Source organism: Piliocolobus tephrosceles, chromosome 7, assembly GCF_002776525.5.
Source record: "Piliocolobus tephrosceles isolate RC106 chromosome 7, ASM277652v3, whole genome shotgun sequence".
Lineage (NCBI taxonomy): Eukaryota > Metazoa > Chordata > Mammalia > Primates > Cercopithecidae > Piliocolobus > Piliocolobus tephrosceles.
The window spans coordinates 36194415-36213425 of record NC_045440.1 but is presented as its reverse complement, the minus strand read 5'-3'; the positions used below and the strand labels follow the sequence as shown (position 1 = coordinate 36213425).

Genomic DNA, 19011 nt, shown 5'->3' with positions numbered 1-19011 from the left:
GCGTGGTTCTTCTTCCATTGGAGAGCTGGAGTAGAGACCTGCAGTGTTCATGAGGATGTTGGTTTGGAGATGTCTGCTGCTAGGACCTGGGGTGTGTGACTCAGTCCATATGAGAGGGACATCTGGGTGGAGGAGTGAATTCCTGTGCTCTGAAATGCCACTTGGGAGCTCTGGACAATGAAGGACAATTGACTCAAGGGTACCTGGCTTCTGCTGCTGCTGAGAAAAAATTCAATTTATAGCATTTCTGCACCTCCCAAAGTAGATAACCTGGAGATCATTCAGTCAACAACTGTCCCTGAGGACTCAGTTTTCGGGGAGGGGTTATCTGGTAGAAGCTTTAGCCTGTTCTGAGCCATTAGCAGACATTAGTGAATTGGAGCACTGGAGAATCCTACAAATGGGACTGTATCTCAGAAGAGGTGGGACCTCCTTCCAACTGCTGCAGATGCTGAGAGACCCTGGGAGGCAGCTGTGCTCTGGAGAAGCCAGAGCAGCTCATTTCTTGGCCTAGCCTGGCTGCCTCAGAAAGAGCAGTCAGGACTTGAAGGAAGCATCAAATTCTATACCCGTAAACTGCAGTTAGAGGTCAGCTTTTTGAAATGTCCAGCATTTGCCCAATTGTTTCAGATCATCTCATTCCTCAGGCTTTGGCAGGTATCCTGCCCTCCATCTTATTCCAGTGTGTTCACCTCATCAAGGCAGCAGAGTGGATGAAGGAGCAAGCCTGCCCTTTGCCATACTGAACAGCTATGGTCCCCAATTGGTGACGGCTCTGCACATGCCTGTATGAAGGAGATACAGGTGTGTGTGCACGTGCCTTTATGAAGAAGACACAGGTGTGTGCTTCTCAGTTTTGCTTACAGTGGGAGCTCAACGGGGCAGAGAGGGAGGAAGGTCCATGATACTCAGCCATATACTGGAGAGGCAATTTAATGTTAAATGACATGCCATTCTTCCTTCCTGGGTCCCTTCTCCCAGTCAACTTTTTTCTTTTTCTAGAACTAATAATTATCTGTCATGACTGAAAAATTAATTGCCTTAAGTAGAGAACTTAATTCCTAGTATCCACCAAACTTAACTCCGTGGTGTCTCCGTATCTACTATGTGAGCCATTTAACTGATGCCCCCTTCCTCCAACTGAAGGCTCACCCAGTGTTTTTGGATTATAGAATTATTATTTCCTGCTTTCTTTCTTTGAGACTTTTGAATTTCTTTGGTTTCATTTTTAAGAAGTAACCCAACATTTCCTACAACACTAAATGAAATGGTACTACCTTTCAAAGATTTGTGTCTGTAGTTTGGTATGGGTGTAATAAAAATTTATTCTGTCTTCCTGGAAAACCTCTCTTGGTGGGGGTCGGGGATGACCAGTGTTTCTCATCCCATGAGGGTCTCTCACTGGGATTTCTGCTGCTGCCATCTTGCCTGGTGCCCAGGAGTCCCAAGGTCCTTTTTCTCAGAGAGGACAGACATGTCTGGTCCCTTTGGATGCACCCTTCACCTTGGCCTGAAGAACCATGGCACTGGCCAGAGAAACTGAGTTGGAATGGGTTGCCCCCTTTTCCTTTGCAGCCAGTACTGTTGGCTGAGCATATGGACAGGGTCTTTCCTCAGTTCCCACCCCCACCACACACACAGGTTCCCACAGAGTAATGTCTTCACTTTGCGGGCATGAGTTGAATTCAGGCTGGACTCAACTGCCCCATCTGGGAACCAGGTCCTTGTTCAGTTGAGTTTGTTGGTCCATGTGTGAACAGAGGGTATTAGGGATGCACAGGAGTCTCCTGGAGCTCATCTCGCCAAACCCCAGGCCCTTCCCAAGGAGGTGAGAGGTGTGCCTGCCCCGCAAAGCAGTGCACGTGGTCCACACTCCAAGGTCCCAGACCTCTTGGAATGGAGGCAATGCTTTTGCTCTTACAGATGAGTCACATTGTAGAGAGACAGAGGCAGGTGGTGCCTGTGAGACTCCTGGGCTGGGATGGGGGAGCTTCCCTGAAGCCTCCCTGGTTTTGGTGGAGGCCTGGTGATTCCAAGTGGACATCGACCGCCATGTGTAGTGACATGAAGACACTTAATACATGTTATTTTATTTATTAAATCTCTTAATAAAACAGCCCTCTAAATGGAAGGTCTTCAAGGAAGGAAAGTTTAATTACACAAATGACCCCAACTTTTCTTTCTCAGATTTATTCCCCTTGCTTTGGAGTTTTCTCTGGTTCTTGCTACTGCCACCAAACCCAGCCCTCAGGGCCAGGCGATTGTATTTTTCAAATTCCAGCCCAAGGAGGGAGACACAACCATCTTTTCTCTTGAGTCCCCTCAGCCCAGTAGCTAGTAATGGAAAGTTCAATCAATCAATCAATCAATAAATAAATACCAGGCCTGGCACAGTGGCTCACTCCTGTAATCCCAGCACTTTGGGAGGCCGAGGCAGATGGACCACCGGAGGTGAGGAGTTCAAGACCAGCCTGGCCAACATGGTGAAACCCTGTCTCTATTAAAAATACAAAAATTAGCCGGGCATGGTGGTGCATGCCTATAATCCCAGTTACTTGGGAGGCTGAGGCAGGAGAATCGCTTGAAACCAGGAGGCAGAGGTTGCAGTAAGCCAAGATCATGCCATTGCATGCCAGCCTGGGTGACAGAGCCAGACTCCATCTCAAAAAAAAAAGAAAATAAGGGAAATAATTATAGGATATATGGGAAATAATTATAGGATATATGAACAACATAAAAGGTGAACTTTCCCAAATCCAGAATTCTGAGGCAAAGTCAAGCCCCAAAGGTCTGGAGGCGGCCAGCCCCTCGGCTAGGTGGCCCCAGTTGTTCTGAGGTGACCTGAATTCCCTTGTGTTCCATTCTGGAGGAGCAATAGACACTGTTCCCCTCCTCCACTCCTGTCTGCTGACTCATTCTAGATTTTCCTTTTTTTCTTTTTCCTTTTTTGCCTTTTTTTGAGATGAAGTCTCACTCTTCTTGCCCAGGCTGGTGTGCAATGTCACAATCTCAGCTCACTGCAACCCCCGCCCCCCAGGTTCAAGCAATTTTCCTGCCTCAGCCTCCTGAGTGGCTGGAATTATAGGCATGCCTGGCTAATTTTTGCATTTTTAGTAGAGACGGGGTTTCACCATGTTGGCCAGGCTGGTCTCGAACTCCTGACCTCAGGCAATCCACCTGCCTCCGCCTCCCAAAGTGCTGGGATTACAGGCATGAGCCACGGCTCCCGGCCCTCCAGATTTTTCTAAGTAACATCATAACATGTTTGTTCTTGGAAAAGAAAAAAGTTGTAATTTCCCCACTACCAAGAGGTAACCACTGTAGTTTTGACTTGTCCTGGCATTTTTCCTCTCATATAAACAGCCACACTTTACAAGGAAGATAGGATCACACCGTCTGTACTGTTGTGAACGTATCTCCATGCCTTTCAGTAGCGGGCAGCTATGTGTGTTCTGCAACAAGGACTGATAGAATTCCCAGGAGAACTTTTCCTGGCTAACAATTCCCCTTGGGGGGGAAAAAAAAAAGCTACAGCAGTCACAAAGACAATCTAGGTCCCTTCTGGCCCAGGTTACAATCGTAGCCACCTGTGGATCAGAGTGGGGACTTGCTGGGGAACACCCTGCCCACCCCCAATCAGGAAAATAGTCACTTACCAGGCATGGTTAGCATTCTTTAACTGGGGCCGGTGGTCAGCACAACAGCCTCCATTAGCCCTTGGACCCAGTCTCAACAAAGGCAGCCTGCCCCCTGGGCTGCTCTGTGGGTGTCAGCTTTTGGGCCCTGCAGTTTTCTCCTACTGGGACGTCATGAACTATCACTTCTGACTTGAAACTGGTTTCCTTGAGCCCTTTGAGGGCAGGGTTTTCCAATGCCAAAAAGCCTCCTGAGGGGTTATGTCCTTACTTGGCCTTTCGACTTTCTGTTACTTTACACAGATACCTGTGTCTTAAACTTGGGAAAGAGTCGCCTTGGGGACATGATATGGCTGTCACAGAGTTGAGAAAAAGCTGCCTCTGTCCTTATGGACCACTCACTTCAGGCTGAATCCTGATTGCAAAAGGAAGGCCTGCTTCTTAAAGCAGTGAGATGTACTATTTTTAATAATTCTCATCCAGGTCAATGATGTCTCCATTGTGCAGCTGAGCAAACAGACCCAGGGAGGCAGCAGCACTCTCATTTGCCTAAGTCACACTGTGAGTTGTTAAGAGAGGATTTGATCTTATAACCTGTCTGACTTGCAGGCCTAGAACGGGTCAGCCAACTACAGCCTGCCTCCTGTTTTTGTATAACCTTCAAGAATGGTTTTTACTTTTTTTTTCTTTTTAATGCTTCAAAAAAAGTCAGCTGGGTGCAGAAGCTCACACCTGTAATCCCAGCACTTCAGAAGCTGAGGCATGAAACCGTGAGCCCAGGAGTTTGAGTCCAGCCTGGGCAACACAGTGAGACTCCCCCGCCGCCCCACCACCATCTCTACAAAATAGAGAATAAAAAATGAATAAGCTAGGCATGGTGCACATCTCTAGTCCCAGCTTCTTGGGAGGCCAAGTAGGGAGGACTGCATAAGCCCAGGAGTTTAAGGCTGCAGGGAGCCTGGGTGACAGAGTAAGACCCTATCTCCAAAAAATAAAGAAAAGAACCAAAACAACAGTATTTCATGACACATACAAATTATACGGAGGGCTGGGAGCAGTGGCTCACGTGCAATTCCAACACTTTGGGAGGCCGAGGTGGGCAGATCACCTGAGGTCACGTGTTCAAGACCAGCCTGGCCAACATGGTGAAACCCCATCTTTGGCCGGGCGCGGTGGCTAATGACTGTAATCCCAGCACTTTGGGAGGCCGAGGCAGGCGGATCACAAGGTCAGGAGATCGAAACTACGGTGAAACCCCGTCTTTACTAAAAATACAAAAAATTAGCCGGGCGCGGTGGCGGGCGCCTGTAGTCCCAGCTACTCAGGAGGCTGAGGCAGGAGAATGGCGTGAACCCGGGAGGCGGAGCTTGCAGTGAGCCGAGATCGCGCCACTGCACTCCAGCCTGGGCGACAGAGCGAGACTCCATCTCAAAAAAAAAAAAAAGAAACTCCATCTTTACTAAAAATACGAAAATTAGGCCGGGCACCTTGGCTCATGCCTGTAAAACCCGCACTTTGGGAGGCCGAGACAGGCGGATCACCAGGTCAGGAGATTGAGACCATCCTGGCTAACACAGTGAAACCCCGTCTCTACTTAAAATACAAAAAAATTAGCTGGGCGTGGTGGTGGGCACCTGTAGTTCCAGCTACTCGGGAGGCTGAGGCAGGAGAATGGCGTGAACCCAGGAGGCGGAGCTTGCAGTGAGCCGAGATGGTGCCACTGCACCCCAGCCTGGGCGACAGAGCGAGACTCCGTCTCAAAAAAAAAAAAAAAAAAAAAAAAAAAGAGCCAGGCATGGTGGCAGGCACCTGTAATCCCAGGTAGTCAGGTGGCGGAGGCAGGAAAATCGGTGGAACCTAGGACCAGGAGGCAGAGGTTGCAGTGAGCTGAGTTTGTGCCACTGCACTCCAGTCTGGTGACACAATGAAAATTCCATCTCGGGGAAAAAAAATTATATAGAGGCCTATAGCAGGGCAGGGGTGGGCCCTGAGGAGGCCTCTTGGCCAGACCAGGCTGCACCCAGAGACCACAGGCTGCCTGCCCACCTCATGCCCATCAGCCACCCCTCCCCTCCCTGCTCCCAGTCCCCGGCAGGGCCAGAAAGGCCACCACCATGGTCCAGCAGGGATCTGCTGGGAGTCTGGTGAGGGGAAGCTGCGAAGTGTGTCCTGGGGAGGAGCTCACTGTGCTCCTGAGGGACAGGAGATAGAGGCTGAGTCACTCTGCTCATTGCTGGAGGCCGGGGTGCTGCCTTTCTAACGTGACCATTTGGCTCTCAGCTCTTACCCCTGCCGGTCTGATTCTGTTTTCCCTGGGTCCTGAATACCCACAGACTCAGCAGAATGTCAGCCAGTGCTGCTCCTGTTAAAGCACTTCTGGCTGATCTCTGTTAGTTTAGCTACTGTTCACTAGTTGATGCTGAAATTGCTCTTACTAAAGTTAGACAGCATTAGGATTGTATGGTACTATATTTCAAACAAAGATTGTTTAATATGACTCTTATGAATGCATGACTTCCACATCTCTGGGCCCTCCAGAAGTACATAGGATAAGTATTGTATTTTCATTTAGAGAAAGGGTCTCTTGGCTGGGTGCAGTGGCTCATGCCTGTAATCCCAGCACTTTGGGAGGTCGAGGGGGGTGGATCACTTGAAGTCAGGAGTTCGAGACCAGCCTGGCCAAGATGGTAAAACCCTATCTCCACTAAAAATACAAAAATTAGCTGGGTGTGGTGGCACACTCCTGTAATCCCAGCTGCTCAGGAGGCTGAGGCATGAGAATTGCTTGAACCCGGGAGATGGAGGTTGCAGTGAGCTGAGATGGCACCATTATACTCCAGACTGGGCAACAGAGCAAGACCTTGTCTCAAAAAAAAAAAAAAAAAAAAGAAGAAGAAGAAGAAGAAAGGGCCCCTCTTACCTCAGCATCATTGTGTTCGATATGGATAGGAAGGTTTAAAACAGACCATTTCTGATCTATGAGCTGTTATTAAAAAAACAGTGCAGCAAGTTGGCCGGAATAAACTTTGGTTTAAAACAAAACAAAAAATTATATGAAATTCAATTTCAGCACCCATAGATGAAGCTTTATTGGAATACAGCCATGACTGTTCCTTTGTTTACGTAACTGTCTATGGCTGTTTTCACATTGCAGTAGCTGAGTTGAGTAATTGCAACAGAGTATCTGTTGTTCGCAAAACCCAAAATATTTACTATCTGACCTTTTATAGAAAAAGTCTGATGGCCAGGTAAGTCTGATGGCTGGGTGTGGTGGCCCCATGCCTGTAAATCCAGCATTTCGGGAGGCCGAGGTAGGAGGACTGTCTGAGCCCAGGAGTCTGAGACTAGCCTGGGCAACATAGTGAGATCCTGTTTCTAAAAAAAAAAAAAAAAAAACAGTTTTTTAATTAAAAATATTTTTAGAAAATAGAGAAGAATAAGTTTGCCAACCCGTAGGCTAGGATCACTTTGAGGGGCAGGAATGTAACATTCTATCATTCACTTGGAATTGTGGAGGAGTGGGGCGGGCAAGGAAAATGGAGGCCATATGACTCAATCCTCTCTCAGGACTTTCCATAAGGCCAGATGAGCCTCAGCCTCCCAGCAGAGAGGAGTTCCAGGTCAGGTTGCCCTGGCCTACGCAGTGCACCAGGTCTGTGCTATGACCACCTTCCTGGAGTTACCAGATGCCTTTGTTCCTAGGAGTTCAAGAAATTGAACATGTGAATCCTTAGCCCGGAGAGAAGTGGCTGGGAGGGGCAGACTAAACTATGCAGAGGGGAAGCTGCATATGAGTGAGGAAAGGTGCTTGGCACAGAGATTTGGGAAGCCCTGGCCATGCTCTGCCCTGAGGCTATGTCATCGGGAAGTGCCCACTAAAGAGCGGTGGGAAGGAAGTCTAGTCAGAAAGGCTCCAAGGCCTGAGGCGACTGCCAGGCCCAGTGCCACAGTGCGAGCTGTACTCAGGGCTCGGTGAAACTGGGTCGGGGTTGCAAAGCATCATCAGCTAAGCTGAGAGGAGCCCAAGGCTGAGGCTAGAAGGCAGGCCTGGATAGCAACCCGCTCTCAGCAGTCACTTGCTCTAGATGGAAATGGGCCTGCTTCGGAGGAACTGGGTCTATGTTGTGCTCCTTCTTCTTCATCTTTTTTTTTTTTAAAGAGTCTGGGTCTCACTCTGTTACCCAGGCTGGAGTGCAGTAGTGCAATCATAGCTCATGGCAACCTCTTAACTCCTGGGCTCAAGTGATCCTCCTGCCTTAGCCTCCCGAGTAGCTGGGACTACAAGTACACACCACTATACCCTGCTATATTTTTTTTTTTGAGAGGGTGCGGGGTCTCACTATGTTGCCCAGGACAGTCTTGAACTCCGGCCTCAAGCTATCTTCCCACATCAGACTCCCACAGTGTTAGGGTTACAGTCATGAGCCACGTGTCTGGCCAGTTTGGTGCTTTGGACAGGCCCACCTAGGACAGGAATTCACAGGAGTTGAACTCCTCTTTACTGAATGCCAGCCTTCACTTTAGGAGGTACTCCTGGGGACACAAGGATGAGAAAGCCAGATTGTTCCCACAGAGACTTCCATCCAAAGAGAAAGTCAAACAACGAACTAGAATGTACACAGCCAAAGGAGGGAGGATGCACAAAGGACTTCATTCAGGTGCCAGATCCTCCTCTTCCTCAGTGCCTTCCTCTACTGTACCCTCTAGAAAGAACTCTGGCCTCAACGTCAGCATTACACATCTGGACCACAGCTGGGCTGCTGTTCAACGGCCTCCCTATGACTAGCTTTCTGCTCTGGCCAAGCCCACCCTGGGCACTCGGGGCATCTGTTAAAAAGATAATCACTGCCAGGCGTGGTGGCTCACGCTTGTAATCCCAGTACTTTGGGAGGCCAAGGTGGGCAGATCACCTGAGGTCTGGAGTTTGAGACCAGCCTGGCCAACATGGTGAACCCCGTCTCTACTAAAAATACAAAAACTAGCCAGGTATGGTGGTGGGCGCATGTGGTCCCAGCTACTCGGGAGGCTGAGGCAGGGGAATCGCTTGAACCCGGGAGGTGGAGGCTGTAGTGAGCTGAGACCGTGCCACTGCACTCCAGCCTGGGTGACAGAGCGAGACTGTCTTAAAAATAAATAAATAAATAAATAAGATAATCACTACCATGAATAATGGTAACTCTTAGATGAGTTGGGAGCAGTGGAGAGGGCACCAAGGATGATTTCCACGTCTGTCTAGATTTCCTGGAGCAAGGCAAATACATTTCCCAAATAAATGGACTTCTGAGAAAGTGCAGAACCCCAAACGTACACATCTTAGGAGAGGGCGCCATCTTCTGGCCTGCACCCTGCTGCCCCCCAGCCTGTGTGTGCCTGAGGCTCCCAGTAAGTACACATCACACGTGTGACTGGGAAAGACAACCAGCTTTCTCCTTCCATGGCTGGCTACAGGATCATAAAACTGCTTTTCCACTTTACAATCAATCAGGTTGGGTCAGGCAGAATTTCAAGGCTTCTGTCATAGGTAGATGGGCTCTGTAAAATCACGCTTAAAAAAAAAGTGGAGGTAGGTTCAAGATCTGCACACAACTGGGGATGAGGGGAGTCTGATGCTCTGCTGTGTGATCATGCAAGGAACTGTTCCCAGGGCAACTTATGTCGCTTTTAGGGACACCTTCTTCATCCAAGTAAGAATGTCAACCACACTGTCTAAAACTAATGCATGTCTCTGAGTGGTGTGTGTGTGCGCGTGCACATGTGCAAATGTATCTTAATATTTAACAGACAGCCAGAAATAAACTCTCATCCTATATCTCACGCTAGTGGGGAGGTCTAGAAAAGGGTGGGGGGCTTGGACTGCCAAAGCCCACCCATTATTAATGCGCTGAAGCCCCCTTCTGCTATGATACGAAAGTAATTCAAATTGAAGAGAAAGGACCCTTGGGTATTATTGTGTTCCTTGGCCCTCCAATGTGATCAAGCCCCATGGGAATGGATGGGATGTCTTTGAAAAGGAGTAGTGATTCTCACACTCTGAGAAAGCAGTCTCTTAGGGAGGGGATGGTGTCTTTAGGTTTGGATATCACGCGTTAAAAACTAGGTGTGGAAAAGAAGGGACTGGCACTTCATAAAGGTCTGTTTTGTTTTGTTTGAGACGGAGTCTCGCTCTGCCACCCAGGCTGGAGTGCAGTGGCGCGATCTCGGCTCATTGCAACGTGCGCCTCCTGGGTTCAAGCGATTCTCCTGCATCGGCCTCCCGAGTAGCTGGGATTAGAGACGTGCACCACCACGCCCAGCTAATTTTTGTGTATTTTCAGTAGAGACGGGATTTCACCATGTTCCCCAGGCTGGTCTCAAACTCCCGAGCTCAGGTGATCCACCTGCCTCGGCCTACCAAAGTGCTGGGATTACAGGCGTGAGCCACCACGCCCGGCTAGCTCAAGGTTTTTTAAAAAAACATCTGAATCTGCGTGCTTGCACTCCTCCAGGTTGCCAACAGCTCCATCACTCCACATTCGTTCACTCCAAACTCCTTTAGACATTCCTGCCTAGCCTCCAGAAGCATTTGGGTTTGCCACTCTGGATTTTATTTCAACTTCCTCATTTTACAGTTGAGAAAAACAGGAGGTAAAGAGAGGAATGTACCTGCTTTAGGAAGCAGCTCTGGAAAGCAGAACAGTTTCCTGCTCTCGCTCTCTCTCCACTACTCTCCCTTTAAAAAATATACTTTCTTCTATGGCCAAATCAGAAATTCATTACCAACCTGCGATTCCCTTAGGACTTTAAAAGGAGGGTTGTTCAGGGGTGACAACAATCTCCTGTCTATTATACGTGTGCATGTAGGCAGAAACTTACCCAAATTCAAGCCCCAGTCTGGGTCCCAAAAACTAAGTACACAGAGCAGGGAAACCAGAGAGCTACAGTTCAGACCAGGAACCTCCTCTCCTAGCTCACGTTTCTACCCGAGCCCGCGGAGGAACGGACCGGAAGTAGCGCTCAGCCTGCCCCCGGAGGGAACCGCCAATCCCGCCGTCACGCTGGCCGGAAGACGAGGGTGCAACCCTGTGAATGGTCCCCTGCTACTTATTGCTGCCGCACGCTTGCTGTTGCAGACGCAGGAGTCTCCGAAGGCTTCCGCGGCTTTGGGGCCCGTTGTGAGATGCCAGGCAGAGGCCGCTGCCCTGACTGCGGCTCCACGGAGCTGGTAGAAGACTCACACTATTCGCAGAGCCAGCTGGTGTGCTCCGACTGCGGCTGCGTGGTCACCGAGGGCATCCTTACCACTACCTTCAGCGACGAGGGCAATCTCCGAGGTACTTGTGGCCCTGGGGACAGCCTGGGGCGGTGGAGGGATTAACATCAGATTCCTTTGGTCTCCCCGCTCCCTCCCATACTCCTAACTGTAACGCGCACTCCTAATATCAGAGAAAATGACCTAAAGTGAGCGAGGGAGCCGAAGGAGATGGGGGCTGCCATTCATCTGTGTTTTCCTAGCACCCTTAGTATAGGACATAGATGGTGCGGGTAATAAATGTTGAGTAAGTGAAACAGAAAGTTCCACTCATCTTGCCATGTCTGGTCATTGTGGAAGGATTGCCGATATGATTATAGCATGTATTATTACCCTGAAATAGTTTTAAGCACAAACTGGAAAAACATTACTTTTCTTTGCTTTCCAAGTTTCTGACCAGTGCAGCCCTCAAAATCTGCAGCCATTGCCTGGGTGGAGTGGCTTCAGCCTGTAATCCCAGCGCTTTGGGAGGAAGAGCCGAGAGGAATGCTTCAGCCCAGGAGTTCAAGACCAGCCTGGGCAACGTAACGAGACACTTGCCTAAAAAAAAAAATTAAAAATTTGCCAGGTGTGGTGGCATACACCTGTAATCCCAGCTACCCAGGAGTCTGAGTTGGGAGGCCTACTTGAGCCTGGGAATTGAAGGCTGCCATGAGCTATGATTGCACCACTGCACTCCAGCCTGGGCTATAGAGAGAAACTCCTTAAATAACAAAAAAAATCTGCTACTAGAAAAATTGCCTGTATGGAATGTACTGGAAAGATGACTGGAAATTTGGAACACTTGGAGCTGCTTTAGTGCAGTCCTAACCTTTCCCAGTCTCTGTGTATTTGGAACCGCTTGTAGACAGAAAATCAGATGGGGCCTCTAACTGTGCAGCAGCAGATGCTCAATGATTTGAATTCTGCGTCCTGGTTTTGTATGGTGGGAGGGCAGGGGTCTGATGCATAAAGGCTAAGCACACTATTTGTTGTTTATTATTTCACAGAGGTAACATATTCCCGAAGCACAGGGGAAAATGAACAAGTTAGTCGCAGCCAGCAACGAGGTGAGAATTGACTTTTTACAATGCAGTGGCTTTAAAGAAAACTATCCTAGGCTGGGTGCTGTGGCTCACGCCTGTAATCTCAGCACTTTGGGAGGCCAAGGCAGGTGGATCACCTGAGGTCAGGAGTTCGAGACCAGCCTGGCAAACATAGCGAAACCCCATCTCTACTAAAAATACAAAAATTAGCCGGGCATGGTGGCTCGTACCTGTAGTCCCAGCTACTTGGGAGGCTGAGGCAGGAGAATCACTTGGACCTGGGAGGTAGAGGTTGCAGTGAGCCGAGATTGTGCCACTGCACCGTAGCCTGGGTGACAAAGTGACACTCTGTCTCAAAAAAATAATAATTAAAAAAAGAAAACTATCCTGGTGGCCTAGTCCAGCTTTTCACTTTTCCTATTTTCAGCATTGCTGGTGTGAGGTAGAGTAGAAGAGAATGGTCATTAGGAATTTAAAATGGGGATGGTGGCTGACACCTGTAATCCCGGACTTTGGGAGGCTGAGACAGGCAGATCGCTTGAGGTCAGGACTTCAAGACCAGCCTGGCCAACATGGTGAAACCCCGTCTCTACTAAAAATACAAAAATTAGTTGGGCCTGGTGGTGCACACTTGTTATCCCAAGTGTCACTCCTGTCTATGCAGAAAGGTACATATTTTGTGCGTCTGATATCTGAGGCAAGTTTAGCAGATCTAAATAAGTCCTAGCAGAATTTTCTAGGAGATGCATGATAGCTCCTTTGACCCCTCTAACTCTTGCTGTGGGTTTTTCCTAGGTCTCCGCCGAGTGAGAGACCTTTGTCGAGTTCTGCAGTTGCCACCAACATTTGAGGACACCGCGGTTGCCTACTACCAACAGGCATACCGGCACTCTGGCATCCGAGCGGCCAGGCTGCAAAAGAAGGAGGTGTTGGTTGGGTGCTGCGTCTTAATCACCTGCCGACAACATAACTGGCCCCTAACAATGGGAGCCATCTGCACGCTGTTGTATGCAGATTTGGATGTGTTTTCTAGCATTTACATGCAGATAGTAAAGCTCCTGGGACTGGATGTGCCATCTCTGTGCTTGGCAGAACTGGTGAAGACCTATTGCAGCAGGTACCTTCCTGGTGGGAGACAGTAGGATGGGATGGAATGGGTCCTTAGACCTGAATCCTTTGACCTTTGGCCATCTCTCTCTTTTTTTTTTTTTTTTCCTTGAAATGGAGTCTTACTCTTGTCACCCAGGCTGGAGTGCAGTGGTGTGATCTCAGCTCCCTGCAACCTCCACCTCCTGGGTTCAAGCTATTCTCCTACCTCAGCCTCCAGAGTAGCTGGGATTACAGGTGCCTGCCACCATGCCCGGCTAATTTTTCTTTCTTTTTTTTTTTTTTTTTTTGCATTTTTTGTAGAGACAGGGTTTCATCATGTTGGCCAGGCTGATCTCAAACTCCTGACCTTAGGTGATCCACCCGCCTTGGCTTCCCAAAGTGCTGGGATTACAGGCGTGAGCCACCGTACCTGGCCTTGGCCATCTCTTTTTAACCAAAGCCCATGTAAAAGGATGTGGGAGAAAGATCTTTAGTTTATACTTGTACTAATAAGGTTAATATTGTTTTACATTTTTATAATGCTTTAATTTTCTTTCTTTTTTTTTTTTTTTTGAGACCAAGTCTTGCTGTGTTGCCCAGGCTGGAGTGTAGTGTCATGATTTTGGCTCACTGCAACGTCCATCCCCCGAGTTCAAGTGATTTTTGTGCCTCAGCCTCCCAAGTAGCTGGGACTATACAGGTGCGTGCCACCTTGCCTGGCTAATTTTTTGTTTTTAGTAGAGATGGGGTTTTGCCATGTTGCCCAGGCTGGTCTTGAATTCCTAGGCTCAAGCGATCCACCCGTCTCAGCCTCCTGAAGTGCTGGGATTACAAGCGTGAGCCACTGCACCCTGCCAAAGAATGCTATAATTGTTAAACCCCTTTGCCCTCACAGCAACCTAATGACGTGGGGAAAATAGGTCTGAGCCTTGGCACAGGGCTGTTGAGTTGCGCCACTCATGTTATGTGCTCTGTGTGTGGCAGTTCCTAGAGTTGTGCTGTGCCACGGCCTTTGTGGCTGAATGCCCAGCTCCGTCTGAGCAGGATCATCTGCAGAGGAAGCTGAAAGGATATTAGTTAATGGCAGAACTGGACTTAGAAGCTAAGCCTTTTCTAGTTTTTTTAAAGACAGGGTCTCATTCTGTCACCCAGCCTGGAGTGCAGTGGCGCCATCATAGCTCACTGCAGCCTGGAATTCCTGGGCTCAAGCGATCTGCCCACCTGATCCTCCCAAAATGCAGGTATTACAGGCATGAGCACTGTGCCTGGCTCTTTTCTTGTTTGAAGTAGCTATGTTCTTTTCTTTTTTCTGATAAACAACGTTAAAAGCAGAGGCTGTTGGTGTCAAATAGCCTTGTATCTGAAGCTTGGTTACTGCTTGGCTGGATGACTATGGGAAAGTTTTTCAACTATACATGCACATAAGATGGTGTAGATTAGATGAGAACGTTGTAAAGCACTCAGAATAATGGCGACTGGGAGGCACCCAATAAATGTTTGCGCTCTCCTGCATCCCTCCGCCTTCCCCTAACAAGCAGAAGATGCCCTGTTTTCTCTCACTGCCTTTATTAACTTGCTGCCCAGTGAGCTTGAGTATTCCTGAGGGCAGAATAGCTTCCCCATCTTGAGTGGGCTGCCTTTCCTCACTGGGAGAGCAGCCCCTGTATCATTAAGATCCAACCCTCATTTTGGTTGTTTCAGCTTCAAACTGTTCCAGGCTTCACCTTCTGTGCCAGCCAAATACGTGGAAGACAAAGAGAAGATGCTGTCTCGAACATTGCAGTTGGTGGAGCTGGCAAACGAGACGTGGCTGGTGACTGGGCGGCATCCCTTGCCTGTCATCACTGCCGCGACTTTCCTGGCTTGGCAGTCGCTGCAGCCTGCAGATCGGCTTTCATGTTCCCTTGCCCGATTTTGTAAATTGGCAAATGTGGACCTGCCCTACCCCGCGTCCTCCCGCCTGCAGGAGCTTCTGGCTGTGTTGCTGCGGATGGCTGAGCAGCTGGCCTGGTTACGAGTTCTGAGACTTGACAGACGGTCTGTGGTGAAGCACATCGGTGACCTTCTCCAGCACCGCCACTCGCTGCTCCGCTTGGCCTTTCGGGATGGGACAGCAGAAGTGGGGACCCGAGGGAAGGAGCCACCGGTGTGGGGACAGGGGCAGAGAGAAGGGGAGGTGGGAAATAATTCCTTAGGTTTGCCTCAGGGGAAGCGGCCAGCCAGTCCTGCCCTTCTCCTGCCACCCTGCATGTTGAAGCCCCCGAAGCGGATCTGCCCTGCACCGCCTGTCTCCACTGTCACTGGAGATGAGAACATTTCTGATAGTGAAATAGAACAGTATTTGCGTACCCCTCAGGAAGTTAGGGACTTTCAGAGAGCCCAGGCTGCTAGACAGGCTGCCACGAGTGTCCCTAACCCTCCCTGATGGATATCCATTGGGAGCACTTCAGCCTGTTCTGACAGCTTGATAACAGTCCTGTCATAACCAAGGACGGAAGTGTACACGAGTCCATAGGTATTGCCTTTCTTGTTTGAAGGAACCAAGATGGGCTCTGCCATTCGTTGGACCCTGGGTCCTGGAGTAAAGTCAGGAGTGCAGGGATGACTAGAGGTAGGAGAGATTCCCATCCCTTGGTGTGGGAGAGCAAGTTGCCTATGTCCATGTTCTGTGAGATGGCTTTCCTCATGGATGGATGGGAAAATGTCAGGCTCTCTGCTGCCGGTTTGAATTGGACACACTGCTGCTGCTCCTCCTGCAGGCCTGAGGGGGTATCCCTCTGCTTGCGGAGCAGTTGGCATTCCCAGCAGTATCAGCCTTCAGAGGAGTGGGAACTGGGGAATTCCTGGCCCTACGTCCATTCACAGGCATTGGTGGGTTTGTGTGTGTGGTGTCATGAGATCCTGTACCTCAAAAAAAGGACAGTGGGTAGACTAAGGCAGTAGCTCAAAGGGCTTTGCAAAATTTTAATATATTAAAACAAGAGGCATCTGCTAGAAAACATTCTATTGTATAAAACCCGAGCTCTTAAAAACATGTTTTCTTTGGCACTTTCATTCCCTCCCTCCCCTTTCCCCAGCGTATTGCAAAAAGCTCTCCAGTGCTAAGGCATTGGCAGGGTGTGTAAACAGCAGCCAGCATATGTGGAAGAATAATACAAAGCTTTTTTTTTTCTTCTAATATGTCTGTGCAGCAAGCATAAATAACAGGACCCATCCCAAGGAGTGTGTGTGGGTTTTCCCCTCCCCTGTGTCCTCTGTCACCTTGGTGATCAGGCCAGGGTGATGTGAAGACTGGGAGGGAACCTAGGTCAGATCTTGGTTTCCTGTTGCTCTTCCCAAGAGCCAGGGTTCCCTCTGTTTCCATTTGGTCCTGTCGTGAAATGCTGGTGGTTGGTTTTAGGTTGGGGAAAAGATGGGTGCTGGTGTTTAAGAGTAGTAAAGGCATAGGCCCCTCATGATCTACAGGGACCGCAGCCACTGCCTCTGGGCTTGGCTTGAGCTCCTGGGAGTCAGGAAGCTGGTTTGACATTTTGTAGGTTTCTCTCTACTATGGAGCTGGAGATCAAATGATTGGGATGGTTCTTCCATCTGGCCTCATGGAGGCAAGGAAGTGCTCTTCCTTAGTCTCTTGGTGTTGTAAGGCTGAGACTGGGGAGATGGGTCTTGTAACTGAAAAGTAACTGCTTCTCCAAACACCACCTGCATCTTTATGGGGGTGCCACTGTTTACAGGACTAGCTTTAGGGCATGACTAGATTCTGCCCTTGTTCCACCTGCCCGCTCCCTGTACTCCCCTCAGTTCACCCACAGGCACCTGGCAGTCAGCTGTTGAGGTGCAGGGCCTCGGCTTTGTCCCGGTGTGCCACCTCTGAACCCTGCTGTCTGGTTTAAGTACTACTCCTGTGAGAATGGTGAGTTTGTTTCTAGTTGTGCCCGGTTCCCACTCCCCTCCCCCAGGACTGGTTGATGTCTAGAGCTGCCTTTCACATGGCCCCGCCCTCCCCTCTTGCATAGTTGATCTGAAAAGCAGCACCTTGTGACTTCATATCACCTGCTTCATGTGCTGGGCTGGCTGTCGTGCCAGCCAAACCCCAGAGGAAAAGGGACTTAGGATCTAGGCAGGGGCTGGGCTGAAATCAGTAGAGGGCAGGGAGGAAAGGACACAGTTCCCATGCTCTCATCTCTGCTTTGCTGGTGAGGCTGATGGCCCCCAGTGAGGCCACATGGACAGTAGGTGGGGGTGGGAGTACTTGGGGAGGGTCCACCTGGGCTGTGCTGTGCCCTTTCACACGGACGGAGGCCTTCTCCCTTCCTGGTAGGGCACCGACAGTCCAGACTGCTCCGGGCTGGACGGAAATGTATTATGCGTGTTTCTGGGATTGTCTGTCGCTACCCCAGAGGGATGCCCTCTAGGCAAGTGGGGGAACATCTGCCTATGGGCTTCCTCCAGCCATGGGCTCCCCCACCTCCAACCTGCTACTACGCCGACGCCTTCGAGGGCCCTGAGGAGCGGAGGAAGGAGCCACGTAGCCAGCCTGTTTACCGCGTCGTCCGCCCCACCCTAGACGGTGGTCTCGCTCTTCCAGAGTCCGGTCTTCATGCAGCCGCCGCTGGCCACCTCCGCGCCCATCATGGTGACATCGTCGTACTTGCCCCCCTTGGGGACGCCGTTCAGGCTGGCAGCGTTGAGCGGGTACGAGCGGCGCTTGCTCTCCTTCTCCAGCACGCCGCCGCCCTTGAGACTGTCACGGCTGGCGCTGCGGCGCTGGCCTGGCCGGCCAGCCTCAGAAAGCGGCGCGGCGCTGGTGTCGCTGCCTTCGGACGGCGTGAGCATGGGTTCGCCTTCCAGCTGCAGGCCGGCGCCCGGGCTGTTGCGGCTGCTGCCCAGGTAGCTGTCGGTGGGGCTGTTGTGCAGGCTGCCGCTCTCGCTGGACAGCAGCTCGGGCGCCCCCGCCGCGCCCCCGCGCAAAGCCTTGAGCCGGTTCTTGCCGCCGGCCTCCCCGGCGCGGTGCCCCTTGGCCCGGCCCTTGTGCGCCCGACGCCCGTGGTGCACGTTGTTGGGGTGGCGGGGGCCGAGGCTTCCCCGGGGGCCCGCGGGCTCCGGCTCTTCTTCCCCGCGTGCCGCCGCCCCCGCCTCGCACACTTGACTCTGGGCTAGTTGCAGGTTGGTAAGCTTGCAAGGGCTCAGAGCCAGCGGGTGGCAGCTGCTGCCGCTCGGAGAGGACTTGAGGGAGGGGGGCGCCTCCCCGAACACCGGGGAACCGTCCTCTGCGGCGGCGGGCAGGGCCCGGGGCAGGGCGTGGGGGGCTGAGGGAGAGGCAGGGGGGCAGCAGGCGCGCCACGAGGCTCTCACGTCCCTCCTCCTGGCACAGTGGTGGGTGAAGACGAAGAGGCCCAGAGCGGAGGCTGCCGCTCCGTACAAGCAGCTGCACACGACCCGGGGCAGCCAGCGCTGGGAGACGGCCAGAGCCCCGCAGGCCCACATGGCCAAGTACAGGAAGTGCGTGGTCACCAGAGCTCCTAGCTGGACTCCCGGAGAATAGAGGCTGTCACCATCCTCCGGGGGCCCGGGCGTCCCCACTCGCCCGCTCCCAGTAGCAAGAAGGGAACCTGAGTCACTCAGGAGGGGGCCGCTGCCCCTGAGCCTGGTAGAACCCCTCAGCTCCTCCCCTGCCTCCAAGGAGGCCCTGCTGTTGCCTCCCTTTGGCCTCTGTGCCAGAGGACCCCGTAAGCGCAGCCCTGCGCACAGGAAATAGATCCAGGTGATGAGCAGAATCAAAGCCACCGGGATGTAGAAGGCGCCAAGACTTGGACGCCACACCAGCCAGCAGCTGCAGGAGACACAGAAGCAGTGATGAGGCCAGAGGGCATGGCCGGGGTGGGGCTGGGGGCCAGGGTGGTCGGGGAGACAGGATATGGTGAGTGCAGAGACAAGGATGGCTTGGTCAGCATGCATGGGCTTGGGTTGGGTTATG

The 19011-nt window shown here is 51.1% G+C and overlaps 2 protein-coding genes across 3 annotated transcripts in view; one reads left to right on the top strand and one right to left on the bottom strand.

The window, feature by feature from the left end:
* The first annotated feature begins 10009 nt into the window (after positions 1-10009).
* Positions 10010-16071, top strand: BRF2 (BRF2 RNA polymerase III transcription initiation factor subunit). Its single transcript, XM_023214566.3, has 4 exons — positions 10010-10945; positions 11913-11972; positions 12744-13065; positions 14739-16071. The coding sequence occupies exons 1-4, from the start codon at positions 10792-10794 to the stop codon at positions 15460-15462; spliced, it is 1260 nt and encodes a 419-aa protein (XP_023070334.1). The 5' UTR covers positions 10010-10791; the 3' UTR covers positions 15463-16071.
* The window catches only part of ADGRA2 (adhesion G protein-coupled receptor A2), a 46944-nt gene continuing 43907 nt past the window's right edge, over positions 15975-19011 (bottom strand). For both annotated transcript variants that reach the window (XM_023214564.3, XM_023214565.2), the window contains one exon: positions 15975-18867. In XM_023214564.3, coding sequence (XP_023070332.1) covers positions 17598-18867 — 1270 coding nt within the window. In that variant the 3' untranslated portion in view covers positions 15975-17597. The remainder of the gene's footprint in view (positions 18868-19011) is intronic.

Bases quoted from the DNA above. Each gene is read 5' to 3' on its own strand.
- BRF2 (XM_023214566.3), top strand. From the start codon at position 10,792: ATGCCAGGCAGAGGCCGCTGCCCTGACTGCGGCTCCACGGAGCTGGTA. The intron at 11,973-12,743 runs GTGAGAATTGAC...GGTTTTTCCTAG, and splicing joins TAGTCGCAGCCAGCAACGAG to GTCTCCGCCGAGTGAGAGAC. The intron at 13,066-14,738 runs GTACCTTCCTGG...TGGTTGTTTCAG, and splicing joins GTGAAGACCTATTGCAGCAG to CTTCAAACTGTTCCAGGCTT.